This window comes from Asparagus officinalis, chromosome 9 (genome assembly GCF_001876935.1).
Source record: "Asparagus officinalis chromosome 9, Aspof.V1, whole genome shotgun sequence".
In the NCBI taxonomy this organism is placed as follows: domain Eukaryota; kingdom Viridiplantae; phylum Streptophyta; class Magnoliopsida; order Asparagales; family Asparagaceae; genus Asparagus; species Asparagus officinalis.
The window spans coordinates 67,431,611-67,450,971 of NC_033802.1; the positions used below are offsets into that span (position 1 = coordinate 67,431,611).

Genomic DNA, 19,361 nt, shown 5'->3' on the forward strand with positions numbered 1-19,361 from the left:
ATCGATCCTCTCCTCATGACTAGCCTTTCTTATTAGCTTATGTATGTATGCCCTCGATAAACGTAAACCTAGGCTTCGGCCTCACACATGTTTGTTTGTTTGTTTGTAATTTCGTGAAGGTTACTATTAGGTATACGTATCAAAGTCCCGTTAATTCGGCAAATAGAAAAGGATTTCTTTTGTATATATATGGCCACATTTTCTTTTCCTTGCCGATTGATACTACTGCTGATTTTCTTACTTTCATACATAAAACATACTCAAATTTCTAGAATCGCTCAAGGTATATATGTGACTCATCACCCATCTTAATTAATTTTGTTACCTCAAAATAATAATAATAATACCTTCATATATATAAATTAGAACCCTAATCTACTAAGTAGTTTGAAAAATGATATCCGCGTCTATTAAATTATATTAAATAAGCCCACGTCTCGAATAAACATGAAATCTTGGAGATCTAGTTTAGAAATATGAAGATTTGAGGATCCAACTTAGAAACACGACAGAGTGAAAATTGTGGTATGTATAGAACTAATGCAAGTAGAAATAAAGTTTGTGGTAGGTGCGCATTGTTGCTATAGTAACGTTTAGTGGGTCTGCGGTTGGTGATTACTATAGCAGGTAGGTGTTTACTGTTGACACAGTAACTTTCCATCAATCTCCCACTTGAAGATTTGATTGAGTATCAATCATACCTTCACACCATTCTTTCTATCTTACCATCTTCATACTGCTCACGTCTCCGACAGACCACAAGAGGATCGACACCAAATAAATTCATCAATATTAACTGTTTATGTTAAAAAAATCTGCTAGGTTGTCTTGGTATGAATTTTCTGCATATCCACTGTTCTTTCTTTCACTTTCTCACGAACGAAGTGATACTGAACTCGAATGTGTTTTGTCTTTGAATGAAAGGCTGAATTTATTGCTAAATGTAAAGCACTATGATTGTTACAAAATAGAGAAATCTTTTTTTTGTTCATGCCCGAGTTCCTCCAGCACCATCTTCAACCATATCACCTCTTTACTAGCTTGTGTAGCTACTACATACACTGCTTCTGTTGTTGAAGTAGCCACAACTGACTATAGTTTTAAAATCCATCTTACAGCTCCGCCAGCAAGTACAAACACATAGCCTGTGGTGGATTTGCTATTATCACGATCACCTACATAATCAGAATCAACATATACATTAACAATAAAATCTGATCCCCCATAATATAATACAACATTTGAGGTTCCCTTAATGTATCTTAGGATCATTTTTACATCATTCCAATGCTCTTTATCAGGATTCGCCATGTATTGACTAACCACTCCCACTGCTTGTGCAATATCTGATCTTGTACAAATCATAACGAACATTAGACTTCCTACTGCTGATGCATACGGTACTTGAGACATCTTCATCCTCTCTTCTTCACTGCTAGAATTCATACTGGATGATAACTTGAAATTAACAAGAAGTAGAGTATAAATTGACTTACAATCTTGCATGTTAAAGCGCCGCAATATTTTCTTCAAATAATTCTTCTGAGAAAGCCAAATCTTCATATTAATTTTGTCTCGGTAAATTTGCATCTCTAGAATCTTGTTTGCAGATCCTAAATCATTCATTTCAAATTCCCTAACCAACTGTGCTTTTAATTCTTTGATACGATCTTTGTTGGAGCCTACAACCAACATGTCGTTAACATATAACAATAAAATAACAAAGTTATTTTTACCAAACCTCTTGAAATATGCACAATGGTCTGAATTAAGTCAGTTGTATCCAATGCTAATAATGAATGAATCAAATCTCTTGTACCAACACCTTGACGCCTGTTTTAGACCGTACAGTGATTTGTTCAATCTGCAAACCAAGTTTTCTTTTTCTTTTTCTTCAAAACCTTCTGGTTGAAGTATGTAAATTTCTTCTTCAAGATCTCCATAAAGAAATATTGTTTTCACATCTAGTTGTTGTAGATTGTAAGTTAAATATAGCGCTCATAGTCAGAACTATTCAGACTGTTGTAAGTCAAACTACAGGAAAAAATATTTCATTAAAGTTAATACCGAAGTGACCTCCCATCACTTACCGATCGACACGTATCAGGCAAAGGATGACTCAGCCTCCAGCCCATCCCTCGCCATCGTCATAAACCGCATTCTCACTAAATACATGTTCTGCCCTTGGCATCCTCTATAAAGACAGACGCTATTCATCCTGAAAGAAGGTTCGAGCTCTCCCTCACTACCTAAAAAAGTCTCTATTCACATATTAGAAGGAGATACTATTCCTCGATGACTGAACCCAAGTCCACCAGCTGACTTGATCGTCGGAGGTACCACAGGGGAACAAACCCCGTACTCTCGCGATTCTTGTGTGTGCAGGTGATCCGCCCACCCCGAGCTCTAAGAACCAGGCATAAAGTCGAAGAAGGAAAGCGACTCCCTCTCGACGATTCAACATCTCGACGATCCAATAACTCGACAATCCCCACCGACTGTTCACGAGCATCAATAGGCACGAGCATCGAGCGAGACATCTCATCGCCATATTGAACCCACGTTAAACAAAGGAGAAGCTGAATTAATCTTCTCCTCTTCTGTACTTGAAGAAGAACGATTGTAAAAAGATTATTACCAAGCGATAGAATCTCTTCTTACGACCAAGCAGTTGGAGAACCAGTCGTCTTATCTTTTTCAAGACCATACGCGCATTGTTGCTACAATATTGTTCCAGTAACATTTAGTGGCTCTGCGGCTGGTGACTACTACGGCGGATAGGTGTTTAATGTAGACATAATAACTTTCCGTCGGTTTCTTATATGGCCTTAACCTTTCCAACATTATGGAAATAGAAAAAGTTCACTTGTGATAGCAAAATACAATTATATGTCCCATCAAGCACAATAGCAAAAATTCAACGGCCAAATCTACAGAAATATGAATATATCGCATCAAGGCACATCCATATACAAAATCCAACACCACATTAATCGATCAATCTTATTTTGACGTGAAGTAAAAATTGACGGCTGATAGAAGAAAAAGCCAAACAAGGGCACGACCAGCTGAGCAGCAGTGAGAGATTTGGCCAAATAGTATAAATGGAGTATGTATGTTATTATTTAATAAATAGGTAATAATAACATGGCCAGATCATGAGCACATTAATGTTATTTTATTTTATTTGAGCACATTAATGTTGAACGGCAGAGTCACGGTGAAATGGATGGGGAAGGGAATGTCTACAGTGTCTTTCACGTCTATATACTACTGTTCATATTCATTTGGGATCTCTTCACACTGCACCCCCATTATCCCATATCTATTTGATTTCACTCTGGTCTCTCTCTCTCTCTCTCTCTCTCTCTCTCTTATTATGTGAGGTTTGCTAATTGATTTGTATTTTGCGTTATTTTTTGCTTTGACTAAATGGTAATTTTCATGGTTTAAATGTTGGGACCAACTTGTATGAGCTATATATCCTCTAAGTCGCATTTATCTCCGCTAGATAATGTCATTCCAGACCCTGCATGTATTTGGGCACCACATGTATCCTGGTGTACCCTGACCATCGTTGCTGTCATTTCCAGCTTTAAGAAAAAAAAAGTAAATCTCATTAAGATGTTAGAAACATATGTCAATTAGAATATGTCTTAATTATGTGCGTGCATATATAAGTATGTATGCATGTGTGTGTGTATACTATGCCTGTGCATGTTAAGTGTATCTGATTTTGGATCCTGGTGTACCCTGACCACGATTGTTGCCATTTCCGACTTTAAAAAAGTAAATATTATTAAGATATCGGAAACATTTGTTTATTATAATATGTCTTATGCGTGTGCATATATAAACATGTCTGTATGTGTGAGTACTATGCTTGTGTATTTTATGTGTACGCGATGCTTTGTGTCATACGCATATTTCTATGCATTTGTGTATGCGTATGTGACTGTACGTGTTATATATCTGTGCACTTTTATATTTCATGTGGATGTGTAGGTGCAAGTGCGTATCAAAGTGGCAGGTACGCGTGTATATGAATGTATGTGTGTATGTGTGCATGTGTTTGTGCAGTTTTATGCTTCGAGTTTTGTAACATACATCTATACTATGTGGTTGAATAATGCACCTAAGGACTATGTGTGTGTATTTATAGGTACGAGGGCTTGCATTACTTTTATACGTGCATCAAGTCTGTCGGTGAGCAAATTTATAGGTTTGCTTCTTCTTACCCATGCATCCTTCTACCAAACCGGCGAGATCAAGTTATCTGAGCTGGTGCAACGCCACCTTCTGTGCCCTACACATGCATATATATACTTAGTCATGTCGAGCTTCTCAAAATGCTGCAAACAAAATGCAACAAATTAATCAAGGAAACTGAAAACAGGGGGGATTACATCGATCATAGCAAAAAAAAAGACTGCTTTTAACGGAGTTGCTGCTTTACCTCATGCGCGCTTATATTGACTATTATTCGAGCATACAAGGTCTTGAGTCTTGTAAGAATGCCTCCCTAACTTATCATTTCAATATATATATATATATTAGAGCAGTTAGAACAGTCAAATTAGCATCACACCTCAAATAACATTAGGAGGGGAATATCTACAACAACTGACACTCAGGACGAGCTAATCCCGTCTTTTCTAATCGACCAGCCTCATAAGAGAACTTTTCACTTAGTCATTATATTCATCTGTCTCTCAAAACAGAATGAAGGATCATTAGGGGGAAAAAAGGTTCACCTTTCTCTTGAATTCTTTCAGTAATCCGTACAGTTTGAAATAAGCCCACAATCACTTGCATAGTCACAGAGTAACCAGTAATGGACATAAAAAATGAGATCAAGTAAAAACAAGTTAATTCACCGTCTTTGAATCAAATATATAGCGATCAAAATTTCACAACATATATATACGACCTGCTCTTGTTAAAACCTTGCTAAATGACTCGAATACTTGGATTCCGCATTCTTCTACAAATCCACAGCACCTCCCGTTCCAGACTTTTAACCATTGAACTGGTGCGGTTAAAACTGTCTCCGGTTAAAAACTCCAACTGATTGCAAAGAGAAACCACTCCCTTTGGTTTGAACTTTCACCTTCATCGTACGAAAAAACTGCTGCTTCCTGGGTGACCATGCCCACAAAATTTCTGGTTAGTATATTAGCAACGTGTCAAATCAGAAGGATAAATTTTCTCAAATTTATTCTAAATAAGCTGCAGCTTGAAACATAAAAAACATACAAAAATTCAACAAAAAGTGAGAATCATAAAAATTCTATTGCAAATAACTATGTACATATCAACAAATAGAAGACAGGTGCTTAACTCAATTCACCTTTGGCTCGAAGAGCCTGACCCATGATACATTGAGAAGGCTTCTTAAATGGAAGAAACACATTTCCAAGAGGAGAGGCGCAAAGAGAGAGTGCTTCTGGCTTCATCGCCTTAAGAAAAGCCTTCTTAAATTTTAAGTGTAGAGACAGCATGCAATGCCCAGGTGCAAAAGCGGCGAACCTCTGCATGCCTTGGTTGTTTCTGTGGCAACTGGCCGAGGAGTAATCGGATCAAATCCCACAATGCTGGCAGGTGTTTTTTTCAATAATTTAGATGATGATTTAGTTGACGCATCTTCTTCCTTGACGGTGGGAATCCATGACTTCATAACACAATCTACCACATCTAGTGCTTCAACTCTCCGGAACTCAGATTTTGTAACCCTACACTTTTCCAGAAGGAAACCAAATAACTCACAACCAATCCATGGATGCCTCCTAATGGCCTCTTTTACGAACCCCGTCTTTAGCCGACATTTCTTACCCTCAAAGTAGTCAACAAATGAATTATGGAACAATGGCACCACTCTCTCGAACTCGGATCTCTCAAAGTTTCTTGACTGAATTGACTTTTAGTAGCCAAAATGTGGAGGCCTGGGCTAGAGAAGAGACCTCTTTGTCTGGATATCTTGATGCTGACTTGAGGCTCTTCTCAAGCAGAGGTTCGAGGCTTGCAAGGGGGTATATCTTCACCTCTAGGGTAGTCTTTTGCCTTGAATATTTTCTTCTGCAAAATCCCTCTCATACGCAGTCCCAGTTGCTGTAGCTGGTTTTTCTGGGCAGAGTGATACTTGATAAAAGCTCGAACCAAGTAAGGTAGATCATCAAGACCTGAGATTTGCCTGTTTAACTAAAAAGCTTTAAGGTGTTTAATTTAACTAGCAAAACTATAATGAATAGACTCAGAAATGAGATCACAGTAGTGTATTTGTGGGAACATGGGACAACAAGGAAAGCAACGGGAAAGAAACAGAACAGTTGTATGTCAGAGGATAAGCCAGAAAGATGGTTGCCATTTTGCAATGTCTATATTACCATGTGAAGCATACTTAATCATTAAAAGGTCCACAGAATATGGGATGTTTGATAGCTCATTTTCTAGTAGATTACATTATTCTCTCTTCTACTGCAACAATATTTGTTGCAGATTCAACAAAGGTATTACAATCAAAATCCCAAGCTGAACTTTGTACTGCCTAGATCAAGATATTCATTTTAGGGTTGAACACAATACCTGGATGTTTCTGCAGATATATTTCTAACAGTGAGAGCACACGACTTTTGAAAGTCAACAGCTGAGAGAGAGAGCCATCTTTCCACGAAGATAATTGCTCCTTTAAGATATCCACAATAGCAGAATCTTTCATAAGCATCGCATTGTCATCCATATCACCCTCAGAATCATCAGGTGTTGAATGTCCACTTATATTTTGATCCACTTCAGCGTCATTACTTGCATCAGCTCCAAGGCAACCATTCCCCCAGAATCAACTTCTTCATTTTTGGTTTCTCCATCAGTTGCCTCTCCATGCATTTTCTCTAAGTCATCAGCATGGTCATCCCCATTGTGTGCCTTGACACCTTCAGCTCCACTTGTTTCATCCATATCTTCAATCCCAAGAAAATCATCATCCTCATTTTCATCATCATCACTGCCACGAGTGTGATAGCGCATTGGTTTCAGATCTTTCGTCACAACATGCAACATCCGAAGGACGCCGTCAATTGTTAAATCATCACAGAACAATCTGAAGGCCTGCAGTAGAAAAGAGAAGAGTAATAAAATATCATGTCCAGGTAGATAGCAGTCCACATTATGTTCTAAGTAACAGATTTCCAATTAAAAAGAATTGACGAGTTTGCACTGAATTTTGACATAAGAACACTGTGCTGATGTTATTGTTTCCAATGAGGAACAGCAGGTATTAGGTTCTGTTGGGGAAAGTATGTTAACAAGAATGCCCTTTCAAATTATAAAGAGTACGCTTTTCAAAGGGGGAAGGTGAAAATCTTATCACGAAATGGCCTTGAAATATCATAATATGATGCACCCTGTGCTCATGTAGGTACCCTAGTAAACAATAGCACATCATCAACTCTTTTCATAGCTGTAGCACATTATCCAGACGAACCTGTTCAATAGCAAAGCACAAGGAACCAGATGAACGAGGCAACAGTGAAAGAAAATTTTCTAGAAGAACATCCGTTAAATCTGGCATTTCATTATCATCAAGTTCATTTCCTTCTCCAGAAGAACCACCTTGAGCAGCAGCAGTAGCGAGAAAAGCCTTATCACAACATATCACAAGTTCAGATGCAGCCTCATAGAACTCTTCGGGACAGAGGAGAACTTGGAGTGCTAACTGGACAAGCACCAAACGCAAAGCATGCAACTTATTCGCTTCGAGACCGTAACCAACATTCCTTTCCTGTAATAAAGGAATTGAAATTTTGCGGAGCAAACTGTTAATGGTGAAACCAATCATCAAAGATAAAAAATGGTAAAGCAATTGAAATATGCTAAAGACTAGTGATAGATTTCTCTTCATCAGTGGCATCCTTTTGTTCCTTAACTTTCCTATACCCAGACAAATTTGAGGACATAAAGAATGCAAATATCATTAAATGATCACGAAGGATATTTATTAAGATACAAAAGGGAACACCTGATCATGAGTGATGATAATTTCAATAAATTGAGGCCTGTTCTCATTCTAAAATACTTCTTCTTTTAATTGTTTTGCATAATTTTGGACTCAAGCCAGAAAGGTAAATCTAAACGCTATATATGATAAATGAGAAGCCCTTGAAAGATAAGTTTGCTTCTTTTAGTTGTATGTTTTCATATATACCTATGCAATCTTCAGATGAAAAATAGGTTCAATCGAATTATAACTAAAGTGAAGTTCCCCAAATTTACCTCATTTAAATATGGTCAAAATTTGTAAGAAGAAGGCTACAGATTGTTAACTACCAAATATTACAAGAAACACGAACACGATTAAAAAAACAGATACAAAAAGGATTAATTCAATTCCTGGATTATTCCTTTTTCAAGCTTTTTAGATTTTAGTGTTTTGTTCTAGCTTCTTGACCTTCCTCTTGTTGTGTTGCAATAACTTGTTTACTCGTGATACATGACATTGTAAACTACCCTGATTTGTGAAATGACCCTGCCGTTTCTATATGATATTTTAGGCCCACCTAACAGGATATTGTTACAATCACGAGACAACGTAAATCAGTGAAACAGCGTATAAAACAACTAAACGAGTAAATGAGTGAAAATGAAAGGATGTCCTGCTGTATAGTGTCTCAAGCAAGTACCATCAAATATCCTTTCTCCAGTGTTGCCACAACACTGGTCTGCAAAGATCATCTAAGAATATAGAATGCCTCTTGAAGAAGCCGAGATTCAGCTTCTTGCAATTTCTTGAATGCCTCTTCATCCTTGTCACTGACCCCTGTAAAGTGTCACTGATGGAATATTGCACAAGGTCTTCAGGAAACATATAAAGTAAGATCCAAGGTCACTTCTCTCAAGACTGCTTGATATATTATGTGAGACTTCCCCTCTCCGTGCATCCTCTAGTAACAACTGAAGCTGCTGAACACACATCCTGCATAAAGACCTAGAAATGTCTGCTTTCGGCCACTTAAACTTCTCTTGCAACTCAAATGACATGAATTCAGTGCCCAGAGATGCAGAAAATAAACCCTGAATTGCTAGGAATTTCATAATTTCTGCCTGCACCTGAAATCTTTCTTCTAAAATTTTTATGATTTTAGCGTCTGCCCAAGACTTGGCAGTAGAATCTAGCTTTAAATTCTTCAAAACTCGAGGCATGGTTTCCACAATCCAATTCTTGAGTGTGTCCATACTTTCTAATCCATCCGGAGAGTCCTTGTCTTCGACTGAGCAAATTTCTGAATTTTCATCTGTTGTCTGACTCTGATCAGATGGTTCATCTGGAAGCATTCCATCTTCTACCCACAAAAAAAAAAACCATCAAGTTACGTACGAAGAGCAAGCAACCTTGACCAGTGACACATTTTGCAATCAAACCTTTTGACTGTCTGTCTTCGTAACACTATCAAATCTACTGCTGCTATGTTTTTGCAAGGTAACGATAACTGAAACACGCCGGTCACCATCATCACCGACCCAATTAACTAACTCCTTTATAAAACACAAAGCGGTTTCACGTAAATGGGAAACCTTGGTAGGTAGGATATCCATCAAGCACTGGACAAGCTTGTAAGAAAGGACATTTGGGACACAAGATGCTCACAAACGTGGGAAAATAAGGAGAAAATTCATCAATGCGAAATGCTTCCTTTCGTCAGACGATAAAAGAAGTGTTTCTTCAATCACAACCTCACAGAAACAGCGAAAATTCGTGGTCATTTCCTCATAGGAGCCACGCTTACTTACGGCTCTACTTGTACTTCTTTACAGAATGTGCACATGATGCTGCCTCTTCTTGAAATACCAAGGGAGATAAAAGAACATTTACCAGTAAAGGCCAAAGACTATGAACTCGGGGATGAGAAAATGTTGATTCCTGAAAGGGTCAAATATTTAATAGACACACAAGCAGCCGACTTTAAATATGTCACAGGCTTAAGCGAAAATAACAATTTTAGTTATCTGTATTTTATCACATGTCAGATATCAGCATGTGTATATGTGTGCTGTCGTTCATACCTACAGTCTTATATTAACGTGTGTGATCTTATATCTACCCACCAATGACAATCAATAAGTACGAGATTCCATCAAAGCCTCTTCTAGATGGTTAAAAGATGTGGCATTGTAATTTACAAGTTATTCCTCTGACCAACCACATTCAAAAGATAATGACCCCCCACCCGGATCCCCCCCCCCTGTTGGGTGTAAAATTCAGGTTTCGATGCGAGACTTGTATTATCTGTGTTTATTACAAATCAATGAAATCCGGTTTTACAACAGAGGAGAAGGGAAGGCCCTTCGTTTTTAACGTGGGTTTTTCGGTAGCAATAGGATGACTCCCTCGATGCTTGTGTCGAGTTTGCTTCCCTTGGACGATACGATCGACGTCGCGGTTGGAACTTCAGTACGCAGTAGAAGCTCCGAGGTGATTGGGTTCGAGTCTACCCGAGGCCAAACAAATGCTTGTGCTTGTAGGCCGAATGCTTGACTGTCGGAAGTCAACTACCCAAGCTTGATAAATGTCAAGGCCGGAAGCTTAGATAGGGCTACAATGCAATAGTTTGCAGAGTCAATGAGCCTCAGATCTGAGAGTTCAGATCGAGTCTACTTCAACAATCTAAGCTTACAGCCAAGAGTGTTCTACCAAGCAAGCCAGTGAAAGTCCCTATCAGAAGAGTCAATTCCAGCAAATTAGGTCCGATTTCAGCAGCCTCGGCCCGATTTTTAGCAGCCGCTTGAACGTTAATCCAAGGTGGCTTTAAATAGACAAGGGATGACATGGGCCATCCCTTGATTTGTGGGATTTGACCACTAGTAGGGGTTGAGGAGCACCAACCGCCCTATCTGTGGGATGTGACCACCTAGGGATAGGAAGTAACATACTTCTCTATAACTACGGGATGTGACCGCTATAGGGGGTTCTGTCAGTCGTCCTATATTTTGTAACCATCAGTGGCTATTTGTAGAGTATGAGAGTTCTGGCCAATCCCTTGATTTGTGGGACATGGTCATGCCTAGGTGAGGAGCGCTATGCTCTCCCTCTTGAAACGTGGGATATGACCGTTAATGTGACTGTTCCTATACCCCAAGTGGGCAATTAACAAGCATGCTGGCGAGGAGGTCAGGCAAGTCTGGTTCATACAGGCGAGCTTAACCCATACAGGCGAGCTTCAGGCTGTCAAGCGAGCTTAGCCTTCAGGCGAGCTCGAGCCTAGAGGTGAGCTTCAAGCCTTCAGGCGGGTCCGACTCATGCTGGCGAGTCGTCTTCGAGCGGGAGACTGACACCGCCCTTCGAGTCGACAAGAAGGGGTGTCGTCCGAGATCTTCTTGGCGAGTCGACTTCGGATGGGAGACTGACACCGCCCTTTGAGTCGATACGAAGGGGTGTCGTCCCGTGGTCTTGGCGAGTCGACTTCGAACGGGAGACTGACACTGCCCTTCGAGTCTGCACGAAGGGGTGTCGTCCCGTGGTCTTGGTGAGTCGACTTCGAACGGGAGACTGGCACCGCCCTTCGAGTCGACAAGGGGGTTTCGGCCACTTCGAGTCGACGAGGGGTTTCGGCCACTCGAATTTGGTGAGTCGACTAGGGGGTCTCGGCCACTCAGTCTTCGAAGTGCGGACTGGCACTGCCCTTCGAGTTGACGAGGTCTCCGCCACTTGGAGTCGACGAGGGGGTCTCGGCCCTTCGGTCTTGGCGAGTCGACTATGGGGTCTCGGTCACTCGGCTCTTGGCGAGTCAGACTATGGGGTTCCTCGGTCCATTGGTCTTGGAAGTGCGGAAGCAACTCAGCGAGTATCGGCGTCAGACTATCACCGCTCTTCGAGTCGTCTGAGATGTTGATTCGTGGCGCTCGACTCCGAGTCGACTAGCGGGAGCTCCGTCGTGTAGAGCCCATCTGGATCTTGGGCAGTTTTCATCCTACCCCCCCCCCCCAACACCCAAAAAAAACACCAGCGAAAGGCTTGATGGTCATGGAGTGTTCTCTGTCAAACATGATTAATGTTGATTTTTCCTTTTATTCCATGGTGAGGAAACTGAGAAGCATCCCCAGTGCAACTTCAAACCCCATCTGCAGACTCTTCCACACGCATGCATTATTCATTCCTTCGACTCTCCAAAAAAGAGAATCATCCATTTTATGTATTTATAAGTCAGAATTGTTCCTATCGTGTGAAACAAAGAGTTCCAGTGCTCTCACTAATTTAACTTATAGATTGTCTTTCTCCAATCTGAAAGTGTTTCTGTTTAACTAAGAATTGATTTACATTGCATGTCGTCACCTCCACAACATCTCTCTGGCTTTAACCACTATCTAGAAAATGGTGCCTTATGGGCTTCATGTTTCTATGATCTACCTACTTAAAAATCTTAAACTACATTCAAGAGTCATGTAGAAATAGGTTTTTTTGTTTGCGTGTCCTTGCATGCACGTCAAATTCAAAGTACCTATTTATCCGAATAGCAGAGTTTGAATCGTATTATAGTACAACTAACAATTTCATGCAACAGATGGCATGTGAAGTATTAACTGTATCTGTAGGAATAACAAGAACGACATCAGAGTTGCTTTGATGCAGGATCAGAGACATGGAGCACTCAAATGGTATAGAACAAGGGATCCCACCCACAAATACAAGGATGAGTCACTGAAACAGGTTAGAACACATGATATGGATATGGATACGATGAAAAATATGTATATCTACTACATATATGTGTGCATTTGTGCATGTAATATCATATGTTCTGTTATAATTAAAATGAAGAAAATGGGTATCACATGGCATCTCACTTTATTAAATGAGCTAACAATAGATAGTGGAGTTGTCAGGCTCATCATGTTAGTCACATTGACGAAGGTGGGCCTCACAACTCTATTTCTTGGCAGCACAATTTACTAAACGATGGTGAGCTCATATCCAGTATCGTCGAATTAAAAATCAATTATCAAATTATTTATGCAAACTTGAAAGCTCCTAAGCATATGTAGACATTTCTATTAAAAAACAGGGAGAGAAATGGAGTAAATATAACACATCCTGTAATCAGAAAAATAGATAGCTGTATTCAGTATACAATAGAGATTAGAATCACCTTTATAAAAGAATGCCTATTTTTACTCTACCTATTCTTCATTCAAAAACTATTTCTATAAGATTCTATATTTCAGAAAATCTAAAAGTAAATTACTTTAAGAAATTTTCTTATACATAAATAGTTCTGAAGAGATTTGTTTGCCTCACGAAGAACATCCTTAGAAAATTTGTCAAAGCAGTAGATTTTAAAACATTCGATAATTCTTGACAGGATCAGTAAGCACAAAAATAAATAAAAAACCCAATTTAACACGTCTGCAATCTCTCATCATTAATATGACTCGACAGAGTCCATTCGCCGCAAACTACATAACTATAATACACATTTGAAATTTACCTTGAAGCAAGGGACAAGTGTTGACAGATGATCTCGAGTAAAGAAGATGTCAGGAATGAATGGGCATGGCAAGAGATTGCCAAACATTTCAGTCTCCAAAGGAACTCTCTTACGCAACTTCAATGCCACAAATAAAGCATCTGGATCTCCATTGTTGACGTCTTTATTGAAACACTCCCTTATGCCAGGAACTTCAAGAACATGGTTTGCAACAGCTTCCAAGGGCAGCTGTAAGGCTAGAAGAATGAGGACCATATCAAACTGAATCATCTAGTTAAGGTATACACGGAGATAAAAATCCAAATCAATCAAGATTAGATAAAAATATGTAAATATGCCAGCAACTGCTCAAGTTTCTGGGTAATTGTTAGATCATGCACCAGTAAACATGCTGATAAGAAAAGTGCCCACCACGACTGATATTCAATTAAGAACTGTCTAAATACAACCATAAAACAAAACAGCTCAAGGATCAAATGAATGACTCCTTCAGAAAAATTTGGCAGCAGTTCAAGCCATTTTTGTCCCAGTATATACTCCCACCTGTTTTGTGAATTAAGTAAAACTTTCTTATATTGGTTTCCATCACTAGCCACAAACAAACATCAAAGCTGCATAATATGTGGCAGCATCACTTTTTACAAAACAAACAAGCTTGACAGCTACACCTACTATAACCCATGTTAGAAGACAAGCTGAAAGTAAATTTTTATTTAGACGTTAGTCACATCTGAATCTCACATTAACCAAGAAGGGTCTAGAAAAATGTTATTGTGGGCAAAGACAAGGTAAACTTCTTTGATTTAGTTCATCAAGTTCCCATTAATTGTGGATCAGCACAAACTTGTATGTCCTAGGTGTTATGACTATTACGGTGATATGTTAATATTCAGGATTCAAGGAAGTGAAGGAACTATACAGTCTGCTAACTGTAAAATATATAATGACAAGAAACACAGAATTTAAAGGACATTGTTATTTGTTTTCCTCAAATGACAGATGAGAGAAGCTTACTGAAGGACATTTCTTTTCTCACATATGTGAAGAACCCTCATACAACTTCATTATGGATGGCAAACATTATATGCTGACACATCCAAACACATATTTAACAAGAGAACCGAGTAACTGCCATGTCAAGTTGATCCCTGCTGCAATATAATGTCCATGACATGTGTGCTTGTAACTACATTTGACAATGGAACAAGCCAGCTTTTTCCTTAGGGCCACAAAATATAAAGTATGCAAAACTGACAACAAGGATTTAAACAAAGTAAAATATGGCAGCTTCCATCAAACTCCCAGTTAAATTTCACAATCAATGTGGTGACTTACTAATGCTAAAACCAATATTATCTAGCCAGTCGAACATACATCATTTTCTCACTAAATGATCATCAAAGACAAGCATTGCCTCCTATTGAACAGTAGTTAGATGGGTAATAATTTATTGTTAACTACATGACCTTCAAGGTACCATCCTAGGAAATATTATCAAGTTATGCCTACACAAACTATACAACCTAAAGTGAACATGCTGAGTGGTAATCATAGGTAGTTATGCTTTAGGATGCAGGAAAAGTAGACACCGTGCTGAAAATAGAGGGAGGCAGGGGAGGAATAGCATCAAGCACCAAGAAATTTAATTCGCAGATGTGCACTAAAACGAGTTTCATTTCCCCCTGACATTGCAGAGTGCATGAACTAAACAACCTAGTGAAGAATAATGGAAAATTATACTAGACCGACAAAATTTTGATACACATGTATGGTTCAAGGGAAAAAAAATCAAATCAAATATACCTTCTCAACCATATCCACAATGATAGACATAACTGGTTCCCGCAAGTAGCATTTTTTGCCTGCAAGAGATATGATGTTGCTAACAAAATCTTTGACAGAAGGTGTACCACTGTCTTCAAAAAATTCAGCAGCCAACCATCCTGATCTAGCAAGAGCACCATAAGCACAGAGGCGACCCAAAAGACAATCTTTAGCTTCCTACAGTGCAATTGAGGAGGGAATAGAGTTTCATTTAAAATTGAATACCGTGAAATTATTTGCTTCATTGAACCAAATGCATGTATTTTACCTGACCTTTAATTGATCCTGAAACTTCTAACAAATTGATGATTAGTTTCATCGACAGTACCACTTTGATGGAGGGAATTTTCGCAACAACAACTGATAGGCGAACCCTTGCCTAGCACACTGTATAAAAACAATTGGGAAGTAGCAGAATGGTCATTTTCTCATTGGCCTTCAACAACTTCTTTAAAGCAAGATCTGCGATTTAAATCTTCATGCACGGTTTGCCATGGATAAAGCTGCAGACTAAAAAGGAGAAGCTACGATCAATGGCAACAGAAACTTAGTTTCAAGCCTAATCTCGAGGTAGCTATATAGGAAATGGAGGATGCCAAATTCTTATGGAAAAAAGAAAAAGTAATCAAAGCTCTCGAAGTAGCTATATATATAGTTTTAAGGATGCAGCAAGAATCACCATACTGCGTCACAGCACAACTTCTATCGGGTTCTAACTCCAAATGTAACAAACTAAATATAAATATTATTGAATTCCAAATGTAGGTAGGTGTCCAGCTTCATAAAGTTTAATTTTTTTTTTTTTTTTAAAGCGTCATAATTCCCATATTAGATGCTTACGCCAAACCACAAACTAGTGGAATTTAACACGAGCACTACAAAGCCTAAAGAGAGTATTACCGCCACCTAGATGAGGAAACTCCACGAATGAGCCCATCGTCGTATGCTCCCTGAACCTCGATCAACTCGACGGCCAAAGTCTCGGCTGCCGCCTTTCGAACCGAGGTACGTATCCAGCTACCTGGGGTAGAACACGGATATGGATTGAGGGGGGGTTGTTTCCCTCGGTTTGTGTTTTTCTAGGGTTTCCCATAAAAGGAAGGGGGAAGGACGGCGGCCAAGGGTTAGTTTAGATTCGTGTTCATAATTTTACCTCTGAGGCTCCGGACGCAGGGAAAATCCTAGTCTGGAGATTTTTGGAGCGACGATTTACTTACTCAGGCCTCTCGTTCGATCGTTTTGGTAGCCCATCATATACCCTTTAACATTTTTCAATAATGTTCGCACTTTCATACATACCGTCGTCCCCGAAAATTCTAACTTCGACGCTGACATGTTAATTTTAGAATATTTAACCATAAATATTTATTAAATTTATCTAAATTCTATTTTAAAATAGAGTTAGGATAGGTTTAAACTGTAATTACGTTAGTTTTTATTGTTAATTTAGCTAAAAATTAAGGGTTGGAAAGTTCATTTTAAAAACTTGTAGGTCTATATAAGTGTGTTATGAAGAAACAAGTGAGAGCATGTAAGTGCAAAACACGGAAAACTATAGGGTATTGAAGTGCAATGAAGCAATTAATTTATTGTTTTGTGTTTCTTATTGGATCGTGCAAGCATGCACGCTTAGTTTCGCAGTACCATAGTCACGCATTACTGCACAAGTTCCATGGAATATTTGAGCATTTCTGGAATTCCCTTTTTTTTCTGGAATATTTCAGCCAAGTAATCCCCGAAGCCCCCGCAACTAGTCTTTACTTTCTTGGTTTCTCCTGCGATGCCTTTCGCTAGACGGTCGATCGCTCTCAGATTTTGGAAATACAGGCATGGTTGACAGCATCACATTCACAACACAGAGTTCACAAGGAAGACTGCAGATAAATAAACGCTATAAGACCCACAATGCTAGACACAAGGACTACATTATTCATTATCATTAAGGATGTTCCACTTAACTTTCAGACATTATTCATTATCATTAAGGATATCCCACTTACCTTTCAGGTTAAAATCCCAAACCTGAACCAAAATGGTGAGCTCAAACTCAGTCAACCAACTTGTCCGAACAAATCGACCAGCCACTGCTCTGATTTGTTCATCATTTACACTACAGGAATTCTTGATCATGAAGAAAAAAAAATCAACAATAACCTCCCAACCTAAAAGATTATTCTGCTGTTTCAGCAGACGGGCAACCAGTTACATCCAACGTCAGATTTTGGGGTAGCAAGCTAGTGACTCGAGGTCACAACCTCGATAAAGCCAACATTGAAGGCCACAAGCTTCGCCCTCGAGTATCAACCATGATACAGAATTCAAGAAACCGCAAAGGGCAGTGAGGCATTATGACATTCTCCCTGCCCCAATGCAACCTCTCTTTCTCCCTCAATCGTTTTGGCGGAACAATCAGTAGCACTGGTTGAAACAGGAAAAGAAACCCCCTGATTTATTTTCCTTTGGTGTATCACCCAAATCATCTCGAACAGCCATTAGTGAACTCGTGCCAGGAGACTCAGGTGGCAACACCACATTCTCAGAACTGAAAACACGAGCAGGAGCCAGAGGTTCAGGCGGTGAGAGAGTAGACAAATAGTGAAGCAGCATTTGCACTATTTGGGTAAAGTTTGGCCGCAAATTTGGATCTTCTCTCCAGCAAGATGTCAAAAGTGAAGCTAACTCCTCAGGAAGACCATCAGCACTAGGCCTCACATTCTGTATCATAGCATAAGTAAAAGAAAAAGGCTGAGCTCCCATAATACTATTCAATAAAGAAAGAGAAGTAGCGGTTTATTACTTTGAAAGCAGCTGCATACGCAGCTTGAAGGTTTGACATGCCTTCAAATGGAAGTTTGTTATGTAACAGCTCCCATAACACTATTGCGAAGCTGTAAACATCCACCTTGTGGTTGTAATGTTTCTTTTCCCCGTGCCTCAAAGTCACAGTACTGTACAACTGCGCACATAATTTTGCTTTAGAAATTTATTTAGTATAAACAAATTCTATCAACAAGTGTTAAATCAAAGTTCTTTGGCTACCTCAGGGGCCATCCATCTGTAGGTTCCTGTTTCAGCAGTCATCATCTCTGTCAAAGTTTCCTCCCTGGCCAAACCAAGGTCTACAAGTTTTACGGTTTTCTGATCTGCAGTCAGTAGCATGTTTTCTGGGGACATGGCTAGAGTTAGCGAAACAAAGCATGAAAGGCAAATTTTTAAGGAATTCATGCATAGAATTGCATGTATATTAAAAAGACAACATGACAAAAGATCAGTATAAATATCGAGGAAAAGGAGAAAGTAAAATCTATAGTACATCAGTCAAACTCTTAAAATATGTTATGAACATCCTTGTTCTTGGGGGAGGAAACTCCCAAAATATGTTGGATGAGTGGAACTTGAAGGATCATGATAATACTTATTAGTAGGGAAACTAACTAATCAATTATACAGTCCGGGGCACATTTCGTCGGACATTCTCACGAAGAGTGCGGTAAAAAGGGGGGGGATTGGAATTCACTAATTTTGATATCATTGAATGACCAGCAATCTAGCAATAATCATGCTAAGAAGTTTTCATACTTATTTTCTTAATATGTCTTAAGTTCAGATGAGTGGAACTTGAAGGATCATGATAATACTTATTAGTAGGGAAACTAACTAATCAATTATACAGTCTGGGGCACATTTCGTCGGACATTCTCATGAAGAGTGCGGTAAAAAGAGTCTGAACTTCAGTCATTTGCATCAAGATAAGTACAGTTTAAAGAGAACATAAATTTAAGAAAACTGATGAGAAGCACACATGAAGAAATTCATTTAAGTGTAACTGGTATCCAAAGCACTAAATTGAACACTACAAAAGAAGTAGCTAAGTCATATAATAGGAGAAACAATCTAAGGATCTCCTAGATATGAAAGAAATGTAGGAGACAGCAAGGAATTGCAAAACAGAACATAGGTTACTGCATTCATCTTTACAGAACATATTACATCATGAAAGCTGTAAACTGGAACGCGCACATAATCCCTATTCAGAATGAGCGATCAGAAGTGGTAAACAGT

The 19,361-nt window shown here is 39.1% G+C and overlaps 2 protein-coding genes across 10 annotated transcripts in view; both read right to left on the reverse strand.

Moving 5' to 3' along the window:
* Positions 4,849–16,546, reverse strand: LOC109823836. 9 transcript variants are annotated; one of them, XM_020390236.1, is made up of 9 exons: positions 16,453–16,546; positions 16,200–16,320; positions 15,568–15,809; positions 15,279–15,476; positions 13,476–13,703; positions 7,481–7,777; positions 6,583–7,104; positions 5,351–6,190; positions 4,849–5,138 (listed from the first exon to the last, which is right to left on the reverse strand). In XM_020390236.1, exons 3-7 carry the CDS (start codon positions 15,616–15,618, stop codon positions 6,772–6,774), a joined length of 1,107 nt encoding a protein of 368 aa, XP_020245825.1. In that variant the 5' UTR covers positions 15,619–15,809; positions 16,200–16,320; positions 16,453–16,546; the 3' UTR covers positions 4,849–5,138; positions 5,351–6,190; positions 6,583–6,771. The 9 variants fall into 9 exon arrangements, with proteins under 9 accessions (XP_020245825.1, XP_020245830.1, XP_020245828.1 ...); XM_020390241.1 differs by having other exon boundaries at positions 15,568–15,686; positions 16,206–16,546; XM_020390239.1 differs by having other exon boundaries at positions 16,206–16,546.
* The window catches only part of LOC109823728 (serine/threonine-protein kinase HT1-like), an 11,261-nt gene continuing 9,105 nt past the window's right edge, over positions 17,206–19,361 (reverse strand). Inside the window, exons 4-6 of the mRNA XM_020390084.1 lie at positions 18,339–18,463; positions 18,097–18,255; positions 17,206–18,014 (exon numbers count right to left, since the gene is read on the reverse strand). Coding sequence (XP_020245673.1) covers positions 17,709–18,014; positions 18,097–18,255; positions 18,339–18,463 — 590 coding nt within the window. The 3' untranslated portion in view covers positions 17,206–17,708. The remainder of the gene's footprint in view (positions 18,015–18,096; positions 18,256–18,338; positions 18,464–19,361) is intronic.